Here is a 20,475-nt window from a genome sequence, read left to right as displayed (position 1 = left end):
CAGCAAGTAAACTGACTTCAAATGACTGAGCTAGAAGTTGCCAAATTTTAATAGTATTAGTGGTATGCATGATAATGTATAACTACATACAGACAAGATCAACTGAAGATGGTTTATTTCAATTAATGTGGAACAATTAAATTCTTTAGATGCAGCTTTATATTTATAAACAAAATGCTGTATTTTATCTGCATATAGTTGGAAATGCACATGACATACAAACTAGTCTACATTCAAATAGTTAGGTACTGTGATGCCACATTAGCTACTCTCCTCTAGAGAGAGCTTGTCAAACAGGTACTCTCCCATCCCATTCTCAGGAGCTCCCAGACACTTCAGGTTGGTGATGTAGTCCCCAAGTTGCTTGATCACCTTCACTTGCTCATCCAAATAGTGAGTCTCCAGGAAGTCACACAGCTGGAAGGGAAGAAAAATATATTACATATACACAGTTGCAAGATGCCAAATATGAAGATCAGTTTTTCTGCAGCCAATTCACACACCTGCTTTCAGTAGGGAGATTGTTTTCAGGTAGTGATGTGGTATGCTGCATTGTCAGGTTATGGTCACTCAAACAGCAGCTTTTAAATGAAATTTCAAAGTATTTCATGAATGGTAAACCAGTTTTGAATGTCCAGAGGCTGTGAAGGATGCTATACAAAAACTGACAGGACATCCCAAAACACTTCAGAGCCAAATGAAGTACTTTTGAAGTGTCAAAGTTTGTAATTGGAAGATGCAGCTGCTAATTTGTGCACAGCAAGCTCCCAGAAACTGGTTTATTTGGGGGGGCTGGGGGGGGGGGGGGGGTGGCAGGTGTTGAGATTACATACTGGCTAGGACTCTGGAATAACTCCCCTGTTCTTCCAGATTGCCTTGTGATCTTTTACATCCACTCATGGAGATGGGGCCTTCATTCAACATTTCATTTGAACCAGTGTATAACAGTCCAGTTTTGGAGTGCAACGCTTCAGCTTTTTGCCCCACAAGCTCTCAACTCAGGCAGAGTGCTAACAAAACCACAGCTGAAATCAAGTTGCATCAAGTTCTAATTTTAATCCAGATTTTCACCAGTTGGTGAGCAGTATGTAATGTTAACTTTGGATCAATGGCTATTCTGGTGTCATCATGGACAACAACAAATCTGTTTGGAGTCAAATTGGTCCATTTTTGGTTGATCACTTCAAAGTGAATGAAACAATACACAAGCCTATTAGTGACCAGAATTAGGATGAACTGAAGCTTACATGAGGGTCAGTACAGGTGGTGGCGAGTTGGTGTAGATCCAGAAAACTCTGGTTCACATTCTTCTCCAGACTGAGGGCAACCTGCATTGCCTGTAGACCATTGCTCCACTCATCCCTCTCTGGTTTCTGAAATGGGAAAAGACAGTTATACTGTTGGAAGGTTCAGCTATTTCAGGATTGCTTTCATGTCTAGTTATACTCAATCCCACTGAAAAAAAAGTTCAGGATCATCAAATTTTAAAGGGGCCTAGATATTAGACAGGAAGGAACAATTAAAAGGGTGTGGGGGACACAGATTTAAGGCATTTGGTAGAAGGATTACAGGGGAAATGAGGAAATCACCTAGAGGGTGGTAGGAGTCTGGAATTCACTGCCCAGATTAGTGGCAGAGGTCAAAACCCTCAACTCATTTAAAAAAAAAAAAAGTGCCTGGACCTACACCTGAAGTGCTGTAACGTAGAGATGGGATTGGGCAGATAGTTTTTTCTCTGCTAGCAGAGACAGACTGAATGGCCTCTTGGTGCTGCAAGAAATAGTTTTATGCTTCTACTACCATCCCTATTTAGACACTACAGTGCACAAGGAAGTCAGAACATGTATTCAGAGTGCATCTCTGCTGTCACTCAGCCCACACGGCAAGACTGAGACATTGGTGTGTAGAATTATCCAGGAATGGGATTGGACAGGTGAAGCTAAACAAAGGAATTCTTTACTCCCTTCAAGAGTTGAAAAGGAAATGTTGATGGAAAAGATTGCAGTGACATTAAAGCAGCCATTTCTAACCTTCACATCCTGTAGGAGGATGCGGCCTCCACGTTGATTCTGGAATTTCATCAGCTTCTCTGCATGTTCCTGCTTCTCATGGGAATGGTGTTTGAAGAACTGGGAAAAGTTCTCCAGGGCAACATCATCCCGGTCAAAGAAAGACATCTGAAAGAACAATTCAAATTTTATTCACACAATTGGCCTCAGTTCACTCCTCAAAAGGAGAGCCAAATAGTCATCCTGCTTGCCAATTAAACTGACTGCTCAATAAAGTTACATTAAATTCTCTTAGCCTTCCTTAGGAGTTTTGAATGGTCTGTAATTAAATGCCTTTTGTTCCCAATTGTGAAGATTAGGCAGGTAGAAGTGGAACAAAACCTACCAACTCCAAATTGATCACCAAACTCACTAGAAAACTTGAAGGAATTAGCAGTTTCTGACAATTTCCACTCTGATGGAAAATTCCCAAGCATTAATGAAATTTAAGCATTTTGCACTGTAATGTGTACTTCCAATTCAAGATTAAAATTTGAAACTTTAGCCAGAATACAATTAACACTAAAGAGATGAATAGCAACTTTATAGACAGCATGAAAGTGGGAATTAAAAACACAAGCCCCTTCAAATACAACATTCACAGGCCTTCCACAAACATTGTAAATCTCCCATTGTACAACAGTTAGGATCAGTCACAGCTCACCAAGGAAATGGTACCAAATCATTCAATATTAATTCAAAAATTTCAAAGACATCAGTACACTGTTACTGGATTAATAATCCAGAAAACCTACACTAAAGTCTCAAGCAGACAAAAAAAAACAAACTAAAAATCCAGGAACACCAGAAAAAGCAATTGAGATAGTGTCAAATTGTTAAATACCCAACTGGCTCACAAATGAAAGCTAGTGTCTATGCATAACTCCAATCCCACACTAACATAACTGACTTAACTAACATCTGACATAGCCTAGTAAGCCATACAGTTGTTTCAACTAGAGGAATGGGCAGTAAATACTAACCAACACCTACAAATGAATTATAAAAAAAGGATGAATTTCAATCTGTAAGGACACTTTTGTTCTGCATTTATCACACTTGGAATCATCAATTAAGAAACCGATTGATACTGAACACTTATCACATCTCACAATGACAGCAAGATTACTAAAACTAATTTGAAAGAACATATTTAGTTAAAACAAAACTCAAACATGCAATAAGTCAAGTTATGTTGAAATAGGGGGAAGAGTTTACCTCAACATAATAGATTTTATTTCAAACCCAGAGACAACACTCACCAAAGAAAGATAAAGATAAGAGGCAGAAAGTTCCACATTAATCTGCTTGTTGACAGCAGCCTCACAATCCTGGTGATAGTTTTGACAAATCTGAGAGTCCATTTTGTAAATGTAGCTTTCAATTTACACCAACAAAAAAACTATCACAAATTAACACCAACTACATAAAACTACACTGTCAAAGGACTTGAATTTATAGTCCAGGACCCCAACACCATTTTATTAACCAGGAAATGACATCGTTAATCAGCTGCCATGTCCAAGGATTCCAATCAACACAGGGTTGGATTTGGGACCCAGGAGCCAATCAGAATGTTGAAGGTAAGGCTCCTTTAATTGACAATTCAACCATAATGGAACAGCTTATTTGATCTTTGACCTCCCTGAAAAGTACAAACTTTGAACAGGCCTCGAGTTAAAAATGACAATAAAATATACAGCAGAACCTCATTTTGGCAGTTGTGGGGAGATATGAAGACAAGCTTGATGCAGATCTGTAAAGTTACATTAGTTTGTTACTCTGAGGGACTCCTTATCCTAACATTTAAATGGCAGCGCAGTAAAGGAGCCATTGGGAAATAGTGACAACAATATGATAGAATTCTACATGAAGTTTGAAAGAGATACAGTTTATTCTGAAACTAAGGTCTTAAATCTGAACAAAGGTAAATATGAGGGCATGAGAGGCAAGTTGGTTATGGTGGATTGGTGCAATTAACTTAAGAGACAAAACAACATGTCAGGTAGCTGAAAGGTCCATTTCCATTGGGGCTGCCGTGTGCACTATCTACAGGATACACTGCAGCAACTCCCCAAGGCTACTCCGACAGCCCCTCCCTAGCATATGACCTCCACCAGCCCGAAGGACAAAGGAAGCAGGTGTATGGGAACGCCACCACCTCCAAGTTCCCCTCTGAGCCACACACCATTCTGACTTGGACATATATCACCGTTCCCTCATCGTCACCGGGTCAAAATCATGGAACTCCCTTCCGACCAACACTATGGGAGCATCTTCAGCGCATGGACTAAAGCGGTTCAAGAACAAGTCCCACCAGCTCCTTCTCATGACCAGTTGGAGATGGGCAATAAATGCTGGCCTTGCCAGTGAGTCTCACATCTCAAGAATAAATTAAAGTGTTTACCAATAATATTGCACTGTTATTTCCAAGCCACCATTTTTCTGTGTTTTTACAGTAGTTGGCATTGAACGCAAACTGCAACCAAATGTAGTTCAGGTCGGTGTCAATTCAAAGAAGAGTTTTTTAATCTTGGTTCAGAGAATATTGTTGCTCTGAAAAGTGGCCAAACGGCCAAATGGAAGGTAACGTGCAGGATCCAGCGAAAATCCCCCAGCTCCCGAAATTTGTCATCACCAATAAAAGAATTTTCACCTTTGCCCACGTTGGACCCGACGACTGTGCAATAACCTGCACCAGACTGTTTGAGTTCGGCGCTCTAACCTTTAAAAATTGCTTCCTCGCGCTCCCAGTCCCGTTAACAAGCTCCTCAAGGAGGTTAATGGGCTGTTAATTGTCGGCGAAAAGGTTTCCCGTTGCCCCCTCCCACCGTCCCGCGTTTCAGAGGTGACGGTTTTCAAATTGCGTCCACATTCATTCCCCACCCAACCGGCAATTGAAAATCCCGGCCCTTGTGTCTTCCAGACAGACGACTGTCGCAGAACTCGAAAGGAAGAACTCTGAAAGTCCCAAAGCACGTTGCAGCTAATGAAGTACTTTTGAAATGTAGTCACTGTTGTAATGTAGGAAATTCGGTAGCTAATATGTGCACAGCAAGCTCCCACAAACTGCAATATGATAATGACCACCAGATAGTCTGTTTTAGTGATGTAAGCTGAAGGAAAATTCCCTGCTCTTCTTTGAATAGAGAATGAGATCTAATGCCTGAGACGATCCACACTGCTACCCCTGTGTGCACACACATGTATGAGTGTGCATATGTTCGTGTGTGTATTTGTGAACACGTGTGTACGTGTGAGTGGATATGGGCTGAGGACAGAATTAGACTTCACTGTGCTCGCCTCCACCTTTAAGGCTGGAATTTCCCTGCTGGCTTCTGAACCCGTACTGTGTGGGGAACAGTCACTCACTGTGATTTTCCCTGGGGCGGCCAATTGATAGCCAGAGGATGGACTCATCGTTCAATTGAGGACAGTGGGGTGGTAATCGAAGCTGGAGAGACTGGCTGCAAATATAAAAGGGAATCCAAACGTCTTCTATGGGCATATCCCAGCTTGAAAGCAGCAACAGGATGCAGAATCACAGAATCATAGAACTGTTCCAACATCAAAGGAGGCCATTCGGCCCATTGTGTCTGCACCGGCTCACCGAATCAGCATGTCACCTAATGCCATTCCCCCGCCTTCTCCCCGTAACCCTGCGCGTTCTTCCTTTTCATATAACAGTCCAATTCCCTTTTGAAAGCCTCGATTGAACCTACCTCCACCACACTCTCAGGCAGTTCTTTCCAAACCTTGACCTCACCTTATTTTCTTTTACCAATTACCTGAAATCTATGCCCTCCCGTTCATCATCCTTTCACGAGTGGGAACAGTTTCTTCCTATCTACTCTGTCCAGAACCCTCATGATTTTGATGCAGCGGAAGGTAAGTGAAGGAGAGGATGATTCTAAATGGAGGTGACAAAAGCTTGATCAAACCGCTGGATTTTAAGGAGTATCTTAAAGGAATAGAGAGAGAGAGGTAAAGAGGTGAGGATGTTTAAGGATGAAATTCCTGAAGGTACGGCTGGCAATGGTGGAGCAATTAAAATTGTAAATGCTCAAAGGCCAAAATTAAAGGAGTGCAGATATTTCGAGGGCTGTGGGGCCGGATAGATTGCAGAGATAGGGATGGGTGAGGCCATATGAAGGATTTGAAAAGAAGGGTGAGAATTTGAAATAGCGGCTTTGGTTAACCAGGAGGTTAATGTGGGTCAGCGATGATAGGCATGATGGGTGAATAGGACTTGGTGTGATTGAGGACAAGGGCACTGGAGTTCTGGATGACCTCCTAGAATATGGGAGGCCAGCCAGGAGGAGTAGCAGTCTCTGGTAGTTAAAGTAGTAATCTCTGGATTATTCCTGGTACCAAGTGCAAGTGAGTATAGAAATAGAGAATAGACCAGATGAATGCATGACTGGAAAGATGGCGCAGGAGAGAAGGCATTAGATTCTTGTGACACTGGGACAAGATCTGGAGAAGATGGGACCTTTAGAGGCCAGGCAAGTTGAACAGAGCTGGGACAGGATCCATGCGGAGCGATTTGCTAGTGCTATTTGGGAGGGTTTAAACTAACTTGGCAGGGGTGTGGGACCCAGGAGATAATACAACAGAGGAACACCAAGGTGCACAGAGAATTGAAAGATACAGATTGCACTAGAGTAAGAAATAGCAAGTTTATTAGATGGAGTCAGAGGAACAGGGGAAGTAATAACATTTAAATTAGGCTTTACTGTTTGCGAATGCGCGGAGTGTAAATAAGGTTGGCGAGCTGCAGGCACAGCCAGCCACATGGAAATATGAGGTTGTGGCAATAACAGAGACCTGGCTCAAAGAAGGGCAGGACTGGGTACTAAATATTCCTGGATATAAGGTGTTCAAGAAAGATAGGAAAGGAAGGAAAGGGGGAGGGGTATCAGTTTTGATGAAGGAGAACATTGCAGTGCCTGAGAGAAAGGATGACCCAGAGGAGTCAAGGACCGAATCTATTCGGCTGGAGCTGAGGAACAAAAAAAGTGCAATTACATTGCTGGGTGTAATTTATCGGCCATCAAATAGCAGCAAAGGTGCAGAGGAGCAAATTTGGAAGGACATTGCAGAGAAGTGCAAGAATTATAGAGTGGTTATAATGGAGAACTTTAATTCTCTGAATATAAACTGGGATAGTAGTCATGTAAAGGGAAAAGAAGGGCTAGATTTCCTTGAGTGTGTTCAGGAGAATTTTCTGCAGCAGTATGGTTTCCAGTCTAATGAGAAAGGAGACACTGCTAGACCTGATTCTTGGGAATGAGGTGGGCCAATTGGATCAAGTGTCAGTTGGCGAACGTTTAGGGAATAGTGATCATTGTATCATAAGATTTAGGTTAGCTACAAAAAAGGATAAAGAACAATCCAGAGTAAGAATAATGGATTGGGAGAATGCCAACTTCAATTGGGTTAAGAATGGATTTGACCCAGATTAATTGGAATCAAAGATTGGCAGACAGAATGGTAACTGAACAATGAGCTGCCTTTCAAGAAGAGATAGTTTGGGCACAGTCAAGGTATATTCCCACAAAGGGGAAAGGTGGGGCAAACAAATCCAGAGCTCCCCGGTTGATGAAAAAGATAAAGATGAAGACGAAAAAATATGCCATGACAGATGTCAGGTGAGAACCAAGCAGAATATCGAAAGTTCACAAGGGAAGTGAAAAGGCAAATAAGAGCAACAAAGAGTACGAGAAGGGACTGGCAGAAAATATAAAGGGAACCCAAAGGTCTTCTATGGGAACATTAACAGTAAAAGGGTGGTAAAAGGAGGAGTGGGGCCAATTAGGGACTAATAAAGGGATTTACACATGGAGGCAGGGGGTATGGCTGAGGTATTAAAGGAATACTTTGCATCTCTCTTTACCAAGGAAGAAGATGCTGCACAGGTCATGATGAAAGAGGAAGTAATTCAGGCATTTAAATGACTTAAAATTGATAAGGAAGAGGTATTGGATAGGCTCGCGGTACTTAAAGTTGATAAGGCAGCAGGACGAGATGAGATGCATCCAAGGATACTGAGGGAAGTGAGAGTGGAAATTGCAGCAGCATAATTTTCCAGTCTTCCTTAGATTCAGGGGTGGTGCCAGGGGCCTGGAGAATTGGAAATGTTACACCATTGTTCAAAAAAGGTTGTAAAGATAAGCCCAGCAACTACAGGCCAGTCAGTTTAACCTCAGTGGTGGGAAGGTTTTAGAAATTATAATTTGGGATAAAATTAATAGCCACTTGGGCAAATGTGGGTTAATTATGGAAAGCCTAATTTGTGAAGGGCAAATTGTGTTTAACAACTTGCTGGAGTTTTTGATGAGGTAACAGAGAAGGTTGATCAGGGTAATGCTGTTGATGTGGTGTACATGGACTTCCAAAAATCATTTGACACAGTGCCAAAAACCAGACTCGTGAGCAAAGCTCTAGCTCATGGAATGAAAGGGACAGTAGCAACATGGATATGAAATTGGCTGAGTGATAGGAAACAGAGAGTAGTGATAATGGATGTTTTTCGGACTGGAGGAAAGTTTGTAGTGGAGTTCCCCAAGGTTCGATGTTAGGACCCCTGCTGTACCTGATATATGTATTAATAACCCCGATCTTGCCGTACAGGGCAAAATTTCAAAATTGGCATTTGATACAAAACTTGGAAACATTGTGAACTATGAGGAGGACAGTATAGAACTCCAAAAGGACATAGATAGGTTGTTGGAACGGGTGGAAAAGAGACAGATGAAATGTAATGCAGCAAAGTGTGAAGTGATTCATTTTGGTTGGATAAATGCAGAGATAACATGTCATAGCTGTCATAGCCGCTAAGCGCATTGCACTTTTGAACTACAAGAAAGCCCCCAGCGATTTAACATCCGCAGCACTTAAAGCAGCCAGAAGTACTGCACAAAGAACAGCTAGGCGTTGCGCAAACGACTACTGGCAACACCTATGCAGCCATATTCAGCTGGCCTCAGACACCGGAAACATCAGAGGAATGTATGATGGCATGAAGAGAGCTCTTGGGCCAACCATCAAGAAGATCACCCCCCTCAAATCTAAATCGGGGGACATAATCACTGACCAACGCAAACAGATGGACCGCTGGGTTGAGCATTACCTAGAACTGTACTCCAGGGAGAATGCTGTCACTGAGACTGCCCTCAATGCAGCCCAGCCTCTACCAGTCATGGATGAGCTGGACATACAGCCAACCAAATCGGAACTCAGTGATGCCATTGATTCCCTAGCCAGCGGAAAAGCCCCTGGGAAGGACAGCATTACCCCTGAAATAATCAAGAGTGCCAAGCCTGCTATACTCTCAGCACTACATGAACTGCTATGCCTGTGCTGGGACGAGGGAGCAGTACCCCAGGACATGCGCGATGCCAACATCATCACCCTCTATAAAAACAAAGGTGACCGCGGTGACTGCAACAACTACCGTGGAATCTCCCTGCTCAGCATAGTGGGGAAAGTCTTTGCTCGAGTCGCTCTGAACAGGCTCCAGAAGCTGGCCGAGCGCGTCTACCCTGAGGCACAGTGTGGCTTTCGTGCAGAGAGATCGACTATTGACATGCTGTTCTCCCTTCGTCAGATACAGGAGAAATGCCGTGAACAACAGATGCCCCTCTACATTGCTTTCATTGATCTCACCAAAGCCTTTGACCTCGTCAGCAGACGTGGTCTCTTCAGACTACTAGAAAAGATCGGATGTCCACCAAAGCTACTAAGTATCATCACCTCATTCCATGACAATATGAAAGGCACAATTCAACATGGTGGCTCCTCATCAGAGCCCTTTCCTATCCTGAGTGGTGTGAAACAGGGCTGTGTTCTCGCACCCACACTTTTTGGGATTTTCTTCTCCCTGCTGCTTTCACATGCGTTCAAATCCTCTGAAGAAGGAATTTTCCTCCACACAAGATCAGGGGGCAGGTTGTTCAACCTTGCCCGTCTAAGAGCGAAGTCCAAAGTACGGAAAGTCCTCATCAGAGAACTCCTCTTTGCTGACGATGCTGCTTTAACATCTCACACTGAAGAATGCCTGCAGAGTCTCATCGACAGGTTTGCGTCTGCCTGCAATGAATTTGGCCTAACCATCAGCCTCAAGAAAACGAACATCATGGGGCAGGATGTCAGAAATGCTCCATCCATCAATATTGGCGACCACGCTCTGGAAGTGGTTCAAGAGTTCACCTACCTAGGCTCAACTATCACCAGTAACCTGTCTCTAGATGCAGAAATCAACAAGCGCATGGGTAAGGCTTCCACTGCTATGTTCAGACTGGCCAAGAGAGTGTGGGAAAATGGCGCACTGACACGGAACACAAAAGTCCGAGTGTATCAGGCCTGTGTCCTCAGTACCTTGCTCTACGGCAGCGAGGCCTGGACAACGTATGCCAGCCAAGAGCGACGTCTCAATTCATTCCATCTTCGCTGCCTTCGGAGAATACTTGGCATCAGGTGGCAGGACTATATCTCCAACACAGAAGTCCTTGAAGCGGCCAACATCCCCAGCTTATACACACTACTGAGTCAGCGGCGCTTGAGATGGCTTGGCCATGTGAGCCGCATGGAAGATGGCAGGATCCCCAAAGACACATTGTACAGCGAGCTCGCCACTGGTATCAGACCCATCGGCCGTCCATGTCTCCGTTATAAAGACGTCTGCAAACGCGACATGAAATCGTGTGACATTGATCACAAGTCGTGGGAGTCAGTTGCCAGCATTCGCCAGAGCTGGCGGGCAGCCATAAAGACAGGGCTAAATTGTGGCGAGTCGAAGAGACTTAGTAGTTGGCAGGAAAAAAGACAGAGGCGCAAGGGGAGAGCCAACTGTGCAACAGCCCCAACAAACAAATTTCTCTGCAGCACCTGTGGAAGAGCCTGTCACTCCAGAATTGGCCTTTATAGCCACTCCAGGCGCTGCTTCACAAACCACTGACCACCTCCAGGCGCGTATCCATTGTCTCTCGAGATAAGGAGGCCCAAAAAGAAAAAGAACATAAAATAATGAGTGCAACTCTAAAGGGGGTGCAGGAGTATTACAGGTAAAACATATGAGTTAAGGGCAAGGATTGACATGTGGAATTGTGATATAGTAGCCATCACCGAAAGAGACATGGTTGAGGGAGGGGCAGGATTGGCAGCTCAATATCCCGGGATATAGAATCTTCAGGCGAGACAGAGGAGGGGTAAAATATTAGTTAAGGAGTCAGTTACTGCAGTAAGGAGAGATGATACCTTGGAGGGGGCATCAAATGAAGCTTTATGGGTGGAGTTTAGAAATAAAAAAGGGACAGCCACATTGCATAACAAGGGAAAGCGTAGGACCCATTAGGGACCAAGGGGGAAATCTGTTGGTGGAGCCAGAGGACATTGGTAGGGTGTTGAATGAATACTTCACATCTGTCTTCACCCAAGAGAATGTGGATGTAGATATGGAACTCAAAGAGAGAGACTGTGAGGTTCTTGAGCAAATTGTCATAGGGAGTGACAAGGTATTGGAGGTTTTGGCAGGCTTAAAAGTGGACAAATCTCCAGGTCCGGACGATTTGTGTCCCAGGATGCTGTGGGAGGCGAGGGTGGAGGTTGCAGGGGCTCTGACCCTAATTTTTAATTTCTTTCTGGCCACGGGGGAGCTGCCAGAGGACTGGAAAACAGCAAATGTGGTCCCACTATTTAAGAAAGTTTGTAGAGATAAGCCAGGGAACTACAGACCAGTGAGTCTCATGTCAGTGGTTGGGAAACTATTGGAGAAAATTCTGAAGGAGAGAATCTATCTCCACTTGGAGAGGCAAAATTTGATTAGGAATAGTCAGCATGGCTTTGCAAAAGGGAGGTCATGCCTAACAAATTTGATTGAATTTTTTGAGCATGTGACCGTGTGTGTCGATGAGGGCAGTGCAGTTGATGTAGTTTACATGGATTTCAGCAAAGCCTTTGACAAGGTCCCACATGGGAGACTTATCAAGAAAGCAAATACACATGGGATACAGGGTAACTTGATAAGATGGATTCAAAATTGGCTTAGCTGTAGGAGACAGAGAGTGATGACAGACGGCTGTTTTAGTGACTGGAAGCCAGTGTCCAGTGGCGGACGACAGGGATCTGTGCTGGGTCCCCTATTGTTTGTCATTTATATAAACGACATAGGTGACTATGTGGGGGTAGGATCAGTAAGTTCGCGGATGACACGAAGATTGGCCGAGTAGTTAACAGTGAGGTGGAGTGTCTTGGGTTATAGGAAGATATAGACGGGATGGTCAAATGGGCAGAAAAGTGGCAGATGGAATTTAACGCTGAAAAGTGTGAGGTGATGCACTTTGGAAGGAGTAAGGTGACACGGAAGTATTCAATAAATGGCCTGACACTGGGAAGTTCCAAGGAACAAAGGGACCTTGGCGAGTTTGTCCATAGATCTCTGAAGGCAGAAGGGCAGGTTAATAGGGATACAAATAGATTACAAAAGCAGGGAGGTCATGTTGGAGTTGTACAGAACTTTGGTAAGGCCACAGCTGGAGTACTGTGTGCAATTCTGGTCGCCACATTATCGGAAGAATGTGATTGCACTGGAGGGGGTGCAGAGGCGATTCACCAGGATGTTGCCTGGGATGGAACATTTAAGCTATGAAGAGAGGTTGGATAGGCTTGGGTTGTTTTTGCTGGAGCAGAGAAGACTGAGGGGTGACCTGATCGAAGTGTACAAGATTATGAGGGGCATGGACAGGGTGGATAGGGAGCAGCTGTTCCCCTTAGTTGAAGGGTCAGTTACGAGGGGACACAAGTTTTAAGGTGAGGGGCGGGAGGTTTAAGGGGGATTTGAGAAAGGAATTTTTTACCCAGAGGGTGGTGACGGTCTGGAATGCCCTGCCTGGGAGGGTGGTAGAGGCGTGTTGCCTCACATCATTTAAAAAGCACCTGGATGAGCACTTGGCACATCATAACATTCAAGGCTATGGGCCAAGTTTTGGCAAATGGGATTAGGTAGACAGGTCAGGTATCTTTAATGCATCGGTGCAGTCTCGATGGGCTAAAGGGCCTTTTCTGCACTATATTGTATTATATAGAGGGACCTGGGTGTATATGTGCATAAATCATTAAAGGTGGCAGGACAGGTTGAGAGAGCTGTTAATAGAGCATCCAGCATTCTCGGGTTCATTCATCGAGTACAGAAGCAAGGAAGTTATGTTAAACTTGTATAGAACACTGGCTCAGTCTCAATTAGAATATTCTCTCCTCGTTGGGGGAAAAGTGCCCTTTAGCACATGATATAAGTGGTTAAGTTCTGAAGAAGGGTCACTGACCTGAAATGTTAACTCTGCTTCGCTCTCCACAGATGCTGCCAGATCTGCTGAGTATTTCCAGCATTTCTTGTTTTTATTTCAGATTTCCTGCATCTGCAATATTTTGCTTTTATTATATAAATAGTTAATTTGTGTCAGTGAGTCTGGCTCACCAGTACCCATGAAGAGACCAACCGATCAATTGAGCCTGTTCCATACAGTTGTGCTCTCATGGCTCTTAATACAGACACTACACCCACCCGAAACCATGTAATCTCCTGCAAGAGACCGCCAGATAAAAATCCATGAAGGGGAGAAAGAAAATTCCTCTGAGCCTTTCAGGCAATGGAAACTAGCTGAAGAGATCATTGACTTATATGACAGGAAAGCTACCTCCTGTGTAAGATAATCTGTACACAGTTGAAAGATGGGGAAAGCTAAGAAATGCAGGACATTGACCATTCTTAAACTTGGAAAGTGCAGCCACTAAATGAAAAGTGGACAATTTATTTCAATACTTCAAACTAGATTACAGGACATTAGGCTTGCTATGTTTAAATTCACAAACTGCTGTATTTATAGCAACTGTGATTTCATTTTTTTTTTTTAAAACAGGCATTTACTACCCAGCCTGAGTTGCCCTTGAGGGTGGTGGTGAGCTGCCTTGAATTGCTACTGTCTCCAGTGAGATTTCTGAACAATGTTAGGTGGGGATAAATGGTCCTTCAAAGCAGTACAGCAACCAGGAATGTGCCACACAAGGACCAACAGGCTCTACATAAGCAACGTACCCTTCAAGATATATGCATGCATATCCACCTGAAAACAGACTCGGCACTGCCATGCACAGCAAATCGAAGTTGAAGACATTGGTAAGGAATTCCAAGACTTTGACCCAGCAACAATAGAGGAATGGCTTTCTGTCCAATTCAAGATAGTTTGAGACAGAGCTGAACTTGGTCCAGCCAGCTCACATCTTTTGGCTCAAGTCAATTTGTTTTGACTTGAGCTTCTAAACTACACACCTGTCATAACTTGAAGACACTCAACTTCCTAGCCATCTGACAAAGCAACTTAGATCTGTAGATGAAGATGGCATCAAATGAGGAACTGGGAACAGATGGTTTTGTTCCTTCTTTCCCCAAAAGTTATTTTACAGACATTCTTGCAGCACAGCAAGAAAACAACCTAATGAGATGAGGTGTTCGATGGGAGGAAGGGCTGGGAAAGGCAAAAGTAACTTGTTGCCTTGAATTTGTAGCCTCCCAAGGCCAGAAAAAGCATTTCACTTTGGCCTAGAATAGTAATTCTTGTTCAACATCTTCCCCTCCACTCCCCCAGGGGTCTAGTACTTCAACCCATAACAATTTGTTCAGGATGATTTGAGTTTATGTGTCACCACATGTGATAGAGGCACAGCTGAAGTCATTGGCAAGTCAAAGCCCAAGAAAATTTCACCTTCCCCCAGTTGGAGGGGAACCCAGTTGAAGATTCAGTCTATTCACAATTGTTACTTGCTGGTTGGCTCAGCTAGTTAACAGCAAATAAATGGACTTCAAATGACTGAGCTACAAGTTGCCAAATCTTAAAAGTAGTGTCAGTGGTCTGCATGATAGTATATAACTTCATACAGACAAAAATCAATTGAAGATAGTTTTATTTCAAGTAATGTGGAACAATTAAATTCTTTTGATACAGCTTTTTACACAGAAAGCCACATTTTATCTGCATACAATTGGAAATGCACATGACAGACAAAGTAGTCTACATTCAAATAGTTAGGTAATGTGATGCCAAATTAGCTACTCTCCTCCAGAGAGAGCTTGTCAAACAGGTACTCTCCCATCCCATTCTCAGGAGCTCCCAGACGCTTCAGGTTGGTGATGTAGTCCCCAAGTTGCTTGATCACCTTCACCTGCTCATCCAAATAGTGAGTCTCCAGGAAGTCACACAGCTGGAAGGGAAGAAAAATGTCATTACATATACACAGTTGCACAAGGGGAGAGCCAACTGTGTAACAGCCCTGACCAATTTTATCTGTAGCACCTGTGGAAGAGTCAGTCACTCTAGAATTAGCCTTTATAGCCACTCCAGGCGCTGCTCCACAAACCACTGACCACCTCCAGGCACTTACCCATTGTCTAGAGACAAGGAGGCCAAAGAAGTAGATACACAGTTGCAAGATGCCAAATATGAAGATCAGTTTTTCTGCAGCCAATTCTCACTCCTGCTTTGAGTAGGTAGATTGCTTTCAGGAAGTGATGTGGTATGCTGCATTATGTCAGGTTATGGTCACTCAAACAGCAGCTTTTAAATGAAACTTCAAAGTACTTCATTGGTTGTTATCCAGTTTGAATGTCCAGAGGCTGTGAAAGATGCTATACAAAACTGACATTCACAGGACATCCCAAAACACTTCACAGCCAATGAAGTACTTTTGAAGTGTCACTGTTGTAATAAGATGCAGCAGCCAATTTGCACACAGCAAGCTCCCAGAAACCATGGTGTGGGGTGGGTGGGTGGATTAGATACTGGTCAGGACACTGGGATAACTCCTGTTCTTCCATATTGCCATGTGATTTTTACATCCACTCAGATGGGGCCTTGAACATAGAACAGTACACGCCCTTGAGCCCACGATGTTGTGCCGAACTTTTAACCTATTCTAAGATCAAACTAAATATCCACCCTTCATTCTACTATCATCCATGTACCTATCCAAGAGTCACTTAAAATGTCCCTAATGTATCTGCTTCCACTACCACTGCTGGCAGCGCATTCCACACACCCACCACTGTGTAAAGAACCTACCACTGACATATCCCCGAAACCTTCCTCCAATCACCTTAAAATTCTGCCCCCTGGCAATAGCCCTTTCCACCCTGGGAAAAAGTCTCTGGCTATTCACTATATGCCTCTCATCATCTTGTACCCCTCTATCAAGTCACCTCTCATCCTTCTTCACTCCAATGAGAAAAGGCCTAGCTCCCTCAATCTTTCTTCATAAGACACGCCCTCCAGACCAGGCAGCATCCTGGTAAATCTCCTCTGCACCCTCTAAAGCTTCCACATCCTTCCTATAATGAGGCAACCAGAACTGAACACAATATTCCAAGTGTGGTTGAACCAGGGCCTTATAGAGCTGCAGCATAACCTCACGGCTCTTAAACTCAATCCCCCTGTTAATGAAAGCCAACACCCCATATGCCTTCTTAACCCTATCAACTTGGGTGGCAACTTTGAGCAATCTATGGACATGGACCCCAAGATCCCCCTGTTCCTCCACACTACCAAAAATACCGTCTTTAAGCCTGTATTCTGCATTCAAATTAGACCTTCCAAAATGAATCACTTCACACTTTTCCAGGTTGAACTCCATCTGCCACTTCTCAGCCCAGCTCTGCATCCTGTCAATGTCCCGTTGCAACCTACAACAGCCTTCCACACTATCCACAACTCCAGCAATCTTCGTGTCATCGGCAAACTTGCTAGCCCAGCCTTCCACTTCCTCATCCAAGTCACTTATAAAAATCACAAAGAGCAGAGGTCCCAGAACAGATCCCTGCGGAACACCACTGGTCACCGAGCTCCATGCTGAATACTTTCCATCTACTACCACCCTCTGTCTTCTATGGGCCAGCCAATTTTGTATCCAGACAGCCAACTTTCCTTGTATCCCATGCCTCCTGACTTTCTGAATGAGCCTACCATGGGGAACTTTATCAAACACCTTGCTAAAATCCATATACACCACATCCACTGCTCTTCCTTCATCAATGTGTTTTGTCACATCTTCAAAGAAGTCAATAAGGCTGGTGAGGCATGACCTGCCCCTCACAAAGCTATGCTGACTGTCTCTAATCAAACCATGCTTTTCCAAATAATCATAAATCCTGTCTCAGAATCCTCTCCAATAATTTGCCCACTACCAACATAAGACTGACTGGTCTATAATTCCCAGGGTTATCCCCATTCCCTTTCTTGAAAGAGGGAACAACATTTGCCACCCTCCAATCATCCAGTACTACTCCAGTGGACAGTGAGGACGCAAAGATAATCGCCAAAGGCGCAGCAATCACTTCCCTCGCTTCCCGTAATATCCTTAGGTATATCCTGTCTGGCCCCAGGGATTTATCAGTCCTCATATCAATCAAAATTTCCAGCACATCCTCCCTCTTAACCTCAACCAGTTAGAGCATATCAGCCTGTTCCACACTGTCCTCACACGACCAGGTCCCTCTCATTCGTGAATACTGAAGCAAAGTATTCATTTAGGACCTCCCCTACCTCCTCCGACTCCAGGCACAAGTTCCCTCCACTATCCCTGATCGGCCCTACCCTCACTCTGGCCATCCTCTTGTTCCTCACAAGTGTAGAACATTTCATCTGAACCAATGTATGACAGTCCAGTTTTGAAGTACAACACTTCAGCTTTTTGCCCCCACAACCTCTTGACTCAGGCAGAGTGCTAACAAAGCCACAGCTGAAATCAAGTTCTATAGTTAATCCAGATTTTAACCAACTGCTAAGTAGTATGTAATGTTAACTTTGGATCAATGGCTATCCATGGACAAGAACAAATCTGTTTGGAGTCAAACTGGTCCATTTCTGGTTGATCACTTAAAAAAAAAATGAAAGAAACAATACACTAGTTTATTAGTGACCAGAATTAGGAAGAAGAGAAGCTTACATGAGGGTCAGTACAGGTGGTGGCAAGTTGGTGTAGATCCAGCAAACTCTGGTTCACATTCTTCTCCAGACTGAGGGCAACCTGCATTGCCTGTAGACCATTGCTCCACTCATCCCTCTCTGGTTTCTGAAATGGGAAAAGACAGTTATACTGTTGGAAGGTTCAGCTATTTCAACTTGTCTATTTATACTCAATTGCACTAAAGGAGAGTTCAGGATCATCAAATTTGATGGGCCTAGATAGATTAGACAGGAAGGACCCATTTCTCCCTTGTGGAGAGGCACAGATTTAAGGTGTTTGGTAGGATAATCAGAAGAGATAAGAGGAAATACCTTTTCACCCAAAGGGTGGTAGGAGTCTGGAATTCCCCGCCCAGATCAGTGGTGGAGGCAGAAACCCGCAACTCGTTTAAAAAAAAAAAAGGTACTTGGACCTGCACCCTAAGTGCTGTAACCTGCAAAGCTACAGACCAGGTTCTGGAAGGAGAGATTAGATTGGGCAGCTAGTTTTTTTTTTCTGCCACAGACATGGTTGTATGGCCTCTTTCTGTGCCATAACTGATGGTTCTACCACTATCACTATTTTGTGGGAGAGCTATGGAACTAATGTGTGCAAGGAAGTCAAAACATATTCAGAGCGTATCTCTGCTGTAGCTCAGCCCACACAGCAAGACAGACATTGGTGTGTAGAATTATCCAGGAATGAGATTGGACAGGTGAAGCTAAAGAAAGGAATTCTTTACTCCCTTCAAATTTTGAAAAGGATATATTGATGGAAAAGATTGCACTGACATTAAAGCAGCCATTTCTAACCTTCACATCCTGTAGGAGGATGCAGCCTCCACGCTGATTCTGGAATTTCATCAGCTTCTCCGCATGTTCCTGCTTCTCATGGGAATGATGTTTGAAGAACTGGGAGAAGTTGTTGAGGGCGACATCATCCCGGTCAAAGAAAGACATCTGAAAGAACAATTTAAATTTCATTCACGCAATTGGCCTCCGTTTACTCCTCAAAAAGGTTAGAGCCGAATAGTCTTCCTGCCTTCCAATTAAACTGACTGCTCAATAATGAAGTTACGTTAAAATATCTTTTGCCTTCCTTTGAAGTTTTGAATGGTCTGTAACTAAATGCCTTCTGTTCCCAATTGAAGATTAGGCAGGTAGAAGTGGAACAAAACCATCTAACTCCAAATTGATCACCAAACCCAGTAAAAAAAAAAAATGAGGAAATTACCAGTTTTCTTAAAATTTCCAGTCTGATGAAGCATTCCTCAGAATCAATATGAATAAGCATTCTACACTAACATGTACACTCAATTCAAGATTAAATGTTGAAACAGTAACAGTAATAAGACAAGTTAGGTTAAAGGGAGAGAGTTCACCTCAACATAATAGATTTTATTATAAACCCAGAGACAACACTCACCAAAGAAAGATAAAGATAGGAAGCAGTAAGTTCCACATTAATCTGCTTGTTGACAGCAGCCTCACAATCCTGGTGATAGTTTTGACAAATCTGAGAATCCATTTTGAGAATTTAGTTTTAAAATTACACCAACAAAAAACTATCACAAATTTAACATTAACACCAAAGATCGAAAACTACACTATCAAAGGACTTGAATTTATTCTCCAGGACCCCAACACCATTTTATTAAGCAGGAAATGACATCATCAATGATGACCGACCAATCGTTAATCAATTGAACAGCTGCCATGGCCAAGGATTCCAATCAACACAGGGTTGGATTTGGGACCCAGGAGCCAATCAGAATGTTGAAGGCAAGACTCCTTTGATTGACAATTCAACCATGATGTAACAGCTGATTTGATCTTTGACTTCCCTCAAAAGTGCAAATGCTGAAAGGTGCCCCGACATACAAATGGCAATAAAATATACACCAGAACCTCATTTTGTCAGTTATGGGGAGATTTTAAGGCAAGCTTGACGCAGATCTGTAAAGTTACATTAGTTTGTTACTCTGAGGGTCTCCCTATCCTAACTTTTAAATGGCAGTGCTGGAAGACCATTGGAAAATAGAAACATCATTTGCAGAAAACATTTTTCTATGAGTATTCAGCAACAGAAATAATGTGCTTGTGGGTCAACCAATGTCGGTATCTGATGATAGGTTGACATCTGATGACGTTGTGACCCATTCAGAACCTCCTGCAATCACCTTGAGGATTCCCTGGGTTGTAGGGAGGCCAGTTTGAAAAGCAATGCCCTAAAGTGCTGAGTACCTCAGCTACATGGTAGGCCTCAGGCCCCCTTGTCTAATCTCGCCAGGAATCAGTTGCTGGATGCATATCACGTACCTGCCATTGTATTATCCCTATATTCAGTCTTTAATTGTATCAACAATCATCTACTATCAAAAATGTTTCCAATGAGTTAGTTTCTGATACTGTTTACATAGAATTATATTGAATGTACA

The 20,475-nt window shown here is 43.4% G+C and overlaps 2 protein-coding genes across 2 annotated transcripts; both read right to left on the bottom strand.

Moving 5' to 3' along the window:
* Positions 1–187: 187 nt before the first annotated feature.
* On the bottom strand, positions 188–3,444 carry LOC137353650 (ferritin heavy chain-like). Its single transcript, XM_068020001.1, has 4 exons — positions 3,311–3,444; positions 2,031–2,177; positions 1,248–1,373; positions 188–417 (listed from the first exon to the last, which is right to left on the bottom strand). Exons 1-4 carry the CDS (start codon positions 3,410–3,412, stop codon positions 262–264), a joined length of 531 nt encoding a protein of 176 aa, XP_067876102.1. The 5' UTR covers positions 3,413–3,444; the 3' UTR covers positions 188–261.
* Positions 3,445–15,065: 11,621 nt separating this feature from the next.
* On the bottom strand, positions 15,066–19,572 carry LOC137353649 (ferritin, middle subunit-like). Its single transcript, XM_068019999.1, has 4 exons — positions 19,464–19,572; positions 18,851–18,997; positions 18,039–18,164; positions 15,066–15,302 (listed from the first exon to the last, which is right to left on the bottom strand). The coding sequence occupies exons 1-4, from the start codon at positions 19,563–19,565 to the stop codon at positions 15,147–15,149; spliced, it is 531 nt and encodes a 176-aa protein (XP_067876100.1). The 5' UTR covers positions 19,566–19,572; the 3' UTR covers positions 15,066–15,146.
* Between the last annotated feature and the right edge of the window lie 903 nt (positions 19,573–20,475).

This window comes from Heterodontus francisci, chromosome 41, assembly GCF_036365525.1.
Source record: "Heterodontus francisci isolate sHetFra1 chromosome 41, sHetFra1.hap1, whole genome shotgun sequence".
Classification (NCBI taxonomy): domain Eukaryota; kingdom Metazoa; phylum Chordata; class Chondrichthyes; order Heterodontiformes; family Heterodontidae; genus Heterodontus; species Heterodontus francisci.
Note: the sequence above shows the minus strand (reverse complement) of the source record. Positions and strands in the feature narration are given on the sequence as shown.